The 4,758-nt window shown below is 49.6% G+C and overlaps 1 protein-coding gene across 2 annotated transcripts; it reads right to left on the bottom strand.

The window, feature by feature from the left end:
- Positions 1-1,897: 1,897 nt before the first annotated feature.
- LOC120676143 (zinc finger CCCH domain-containing protein 9-like) lies at positions 1,898-4,328 on the bottom strand. 2 transcript variants are annotated; one of them, XM_039957363.1, is made up of 3 exons: positions 4,018-4,328; positions 2,866-3,603; positions 1,898-2,781 (listed from the first exon to the last, which is right to left on the bottom strand). In XM_039957363.1, the coding sequence occupies exons 1-3, from the start codon at positions 4,144-4,146 to the stop codon at positions 2,446-2,448; spliced, it is 1,203 nt and encodes a 400-aa protein (XP_039813297.1). In that variant the 5' UTR covers positions 4,147-4,328; the 3' UTR covers positions 1,898-2,445. The 2 variants fall into 2 exon arrangements, with proteins under 2 accessions (XP_039813297.1, XP_039813298.1); XM_039957364.1 differs by having other exon boundaries at positions 1,898-2,778; positions 4,018-4,324.
- Positions 4,329-4,758: the final 430 nt, after the last annotated feature.

Genomic DNA, 4,758 nt, shown 5'->3' with positions numbered 1-4,758 from the left:
TATCTTTTGGAACATTTTAATTCTGTGTCAAGAATGTCAATGTGCGATATGATTCAGAGAAAAAAAACAAGAATCCAAATAAGGGTAACACCGAGAGCACCTAAAGGGGAAATACCGGGCGCTGTGCATCGTTTGAGGGTTTGGCAAACCATCACCTAAACCAAATATTTTTCATAGTTGGGCTGGCCCGCTTAATTGTATGATTGCTGCGGTACCGGCTAAATAGGAGAGTGATTGTGTGGATGCATGCAGAAACGAAACGACAACAAAGATGATGTTACCTACATGCATACAAATCCAAAACTAAAAAACTATAAGTACTAAACCGAACATCCAAATTAAATTTAAATTATATCATTATTTTTTTAATAAAATTTTCGAAATAAGACTACACTTACCTATATTTGCATGAAAATAAAATTCAAATTGTGGGAACAAATATTAACGACACAAACAAATAATTATGGTGAGATGGGCCATCCAAGCGTCTCTCCTGGCCTGCTCTGTGCTCTCAAAATGGAAAATAGAGCGATCATGGGCCGAGGGACAACGCAGAGACAGGTTGGCTTGTCCATAACTCTGAATGGACAATATCAGCCCAGGTCAATGACAGACCAGTTCGCCAACATATACACTGTTTCAGCCTGGGTCTCGACCAATTTCTAGATCCGCCGCTGAATGAATTATTAATTAATATACTATACTAAATTAATATTATACTATACTAAAGCTCCAAGAATCGGAGCGTTTCGCCCCACGTGGGACCCACGAACTGTTTATGCGGGTCCCACATACTATTCAGGCGGGACCCACATGGGACCCACGCGCTATTCAGGCGGGACCCACATGGGACCCACGCGCTATTCAGGCGGGACCCACATGGGACCCACGCGCTATTCAGGCGGGACCCACGTGGGACCCACGCGCTATTCAGGCGGGACCCACGTGGGGCCCACGGTTCTATTAAGTGAGCCTTTTTATCTTAAAAAAATTATTTTTTTTCTATTATTTGACAATACAAAATATATTTAACTACTTCCTACGTATAAAAATAATAACTATACTTTGTATACTACATTCACACGTGGTAGTTCTACTACTTTTTGGTTTTGGGTTTCCCTCTGTAAACTCATAAAATATACTTGAACTGTTGGGACCCACGCGCTATTCAGACGGGACCCACGTGGGGCCCACGGTTCTATTAAGTGAGCCTTTTTATCTTAAAAAATTATTTTCCTTCCATTATTTGACAATACAAAATATATTTAACTACTTCCTACATATAAAAATAATAACTAAACTTTGTATACTACATTCACACGTGGTAGTTCTACTACTTTTTGGTTTTGGGTTTCCCTCCGTAAACTCACAAAATATACTTGAACTGTTCATTCATTTCTAATCTTTTTTTTTCCTACTAAAGTAATCAAACTATACATACTGACAAAAAAAACGAATTCCTAAGGAAAAATTGTCTGTACCTCTATACTAAAATGCTTGAGATTGGCGCGTTCTCAGACTCTAAACTACTATACCGTTTTACTGTAATTTTTAGATTTAACTCAATACATTGATACGATGTTGTTTCAAACATAGTAGCGAATAATATCTTTCTATTAATATTTTAGGTCAATGTTTTTTATAGGCGCGCGTAGCGCGCCAACCTGACTAGTTTTCTACTAAGCCCGATGAAGCTGCTTGGATTTCATTGCTTGCTGGCATAAAACGTTGAAGAAACGCTCTTGTCAGCAGTTGAAGTGATCATCCATCTGACTTTTCTTTTATGTTTCTCCTTTGAATTCTTATGTGCTCAAGAATATCACGTCGGTCTGCATATTTCTTTTGGTGACTACAGGCGTTTTGGAGTACGATGCTTCTGACAGAGGAACTTGCGTTGTGAGCAATATGCCAACATATGTACTGCAAAACTTTCAGAGTACAGCAAAAGCTAGGCTGGACAAATCAAAGAGCCTCCGCACAAGATCCAACACTCATCATGTATATACAAAAATGGCAGGTTTCACTTCCACCCGCATTTCCTTGCATCATCACGCGCAATGCCACCTGCGCGCACATCGAAAGGTGCTTGCCCAATCTACAGCCATACTGAGTTTGTTTATTGTATCTGCATCGAAGAAAATGGGCAGCTATCACCTAACAAATACACCAAAAAAAAATTGATTACATGAACAGAATACACAGTTTGTAGTCCCTGAGAACCCGCGGCTGACTGACGATGAAGCTAATCCTGTGTATGAATATTCACATTTCCTGAAAACTAATTCTACGATCAGGTTCCCTTTATGCTCTTTTGTATGTTACTTGTATACATTTATCTTATTTACGCCGTTTGGATCTTTTTGTACATTTTCGTCTGAATTATATACTTGACTTGTTGACTTGAGATGAAGATGAAGCAAAACCGAACGGTTCCGCGCGCCTCTGCTAAGGGCGCGGAAGGAGAAGGCGCTCGGCCGGGGTGAGCGAGTGGCGGAAGTGGCATCGGTGGCCGTACGGGCAGACCTCGCCGGCGAGCACCATGCGGCAGACCTGGGTCTTGTAGCGCGGGTGGCGGATGACGGGGCGGAGCTCGGCGACGCCGTGCGCGAACTGGCACTGGTCGCCGTAGGGGCACGCCCCCGTCTCCTCCCACTTGTTGCACAGCTCCGTCTTGAACATGCCCTGGTTGCACACCTCCAGCTCCGTGCCGCCGGCCGCGTGTTGCTCCTTGATGGTCTCCTCGCCTTTCCTGCCGCCGCCGTCGCCCGTGTACGCGCGCTGCTGATCCGTGCGTCGCGTCAAGACACAAGTTACAGTAATGTTAAGATGCCAATCGGGATCGCGCGGCGTCAACAGGGGACTCACCGAGCTGGGTGTGGTCGCGTTCGACGAGCGAGCATTCCGGTTGTTGGCGGCCGGCGTGGCGGGGGGCTGGTTGAGCTGTTTCATCTTGAGGTACTCGTTGGAGCGCACGGAGATGCTCTTGGGCAGCACGGCGAGCTTCTCGGGCGCCCGCTCCTTGGCGACCGCGACGGCCTTCTGGTCGACGAAGCGGAGCCGGCGGACCTCGTCGGCGATGGCGGCGGCGGCGGCCTGCTTGCCAATGCCGCTGAGCAGCGCGAGGCGGCGCGTGAGGTCGCCGTTGGCGACGCGGAGCTCGGCGTTCTCGCGGCGGAGCGCCGCGGCCTCGTCGGCGGCCTCGGCGAGGCGGGCGAGGCAGAGATCGTAGCGGTCGGCCACCTCCTGGTACTGCAGCGCGAGGCGCGCGAGCTGGAGGCGGTGGCCCGTGGCGGCGTCGGCTGCCGCGGCCGCGGCGTCGTCGCAGTCGTCGACGAGGGAGGCCGACGAGGACGGCGAGAGCGAGACGGAGGAGGCGGCGAGCGGCGACGGCGAGGAGAAGCCGAAGCTGGGGCTGAAGGGGGAGGAGCAGCGGAACAGCGCATCGACGGCATCGTCGCCGCAGGCGAGGTTGAGGTAGCGCGGCGAGGCGAGGCGCTGGTCCCCGAAGGCGAACGGCTTGAGCTCCAAGGCCGAGCGGAGGCTGCCGGCATTGCCCGGGGAGATGAGAGCTTCCTGCATGGCTGCGGCTTCCACCTCTGCGAACTGAAGAAAACAGACCGAAATGTCACAAGAAAATCGCATGCAAGATCCTTCCTTTGAACACCAACTGGTGTTCTTCTCCAGAAGCGTCAAGATCACGGAATCTACAACACAAAATGATCAGCAGAAGATTTGAAAGACCAGAGGCCGAAAAAATCAGCAAGCTGCCAACTGCATGACTCCAATTCTGACTTGCCCGGCCGTACTGGCCAAGCCAATCTCCACTGACCTCGGACGAACTCGAGACAACCATAAGACGGTACGAAGAAGAAAAATGAGAAAAATGCCAGGAACTAAACGAGTACTTGGTCCCATCTCAACACAACTCGGAAGCCACACCTAATGCAGTTGTAGCAGCTACGACCAAGAATGCAGCGAATCCGCCATTAAATCGAGCTGGACCGAGACGAACCGTACCTCCTGGACGAACCAACCGATCGGAGCAGCGGGCGTGCTGGAGAGGACGATCGAGGACCGCGAAGCGACCTGGAGCTGGTGGGTGCTGGGAACGCGTGGCGCTCGCGCTTTATATAGCTGGGGGAGCATGCTAGGGGCAGGGGAGGCCGTGGGGCCCGCCCGTCTGCGAGAGCGAGGGCGAAGGCGGCCGGGGAATGAGCACGCCCGATCGTACCGGAGCACGGTCGGGGCGTCGGGCTCGTTCTCCCCTGTGGTTGGCAAGTGTCTTCTGCCTCTGGTTGGGCTTGAAACTTTTGGACCCGAGTGAGATTGGATTTGCTTACCTGGCGTGGCGTGCGCTCCTGGTCTGCGTTGTTTCAGCTGGGTTTAGTAGTGTTTACCTCGTCAAAGCCAGTATTATGGTGGACTATAAGCAGACCGAATGTTGAGGTGAGAGAGAAGAAAAAAGAGAGGAGAAATAGACTGCAAGTTTACAGCTAGTTTCGACACAAAAACTAAAAAATTTTGTGAGATAGACAAATAAATCATATATTAATGATGGAGTGCTAAACCACTGTACAAATCAACTGAAAGATAAGTTATAAAAATTCTTACAATCAGCAGTAGGCTAAATCATTAGCTTGCTCTCAATGGAGCAGTACGAGTTTGGTGCGGCACGACTGCCCGAGCTGTGACGCTTGGTGGTCACGGTTCAGATCACCAGGTGTTCAGAAATCAGTAGTATTAGACTAGAGAGAGATG

Source organism: Panicum virgatum, chromosome 5N, assembly GCF_016808335.1.
Source record: "Panicum virgatum strain AP13 chromosome 5N, P.virgatum_v5, whole genome shotgun sequence".
Lineage (NCBI taxonomy): Eukaryota > Viridiplantae > Streptophyta > Magnoliopsida > Poales > Poaceae > Panicum > Panicum virgatum.
Note: the sequence above shows the minus strand (reverse complement) of the source record. Positions and strands in the feature narration are given on the sequence as shown.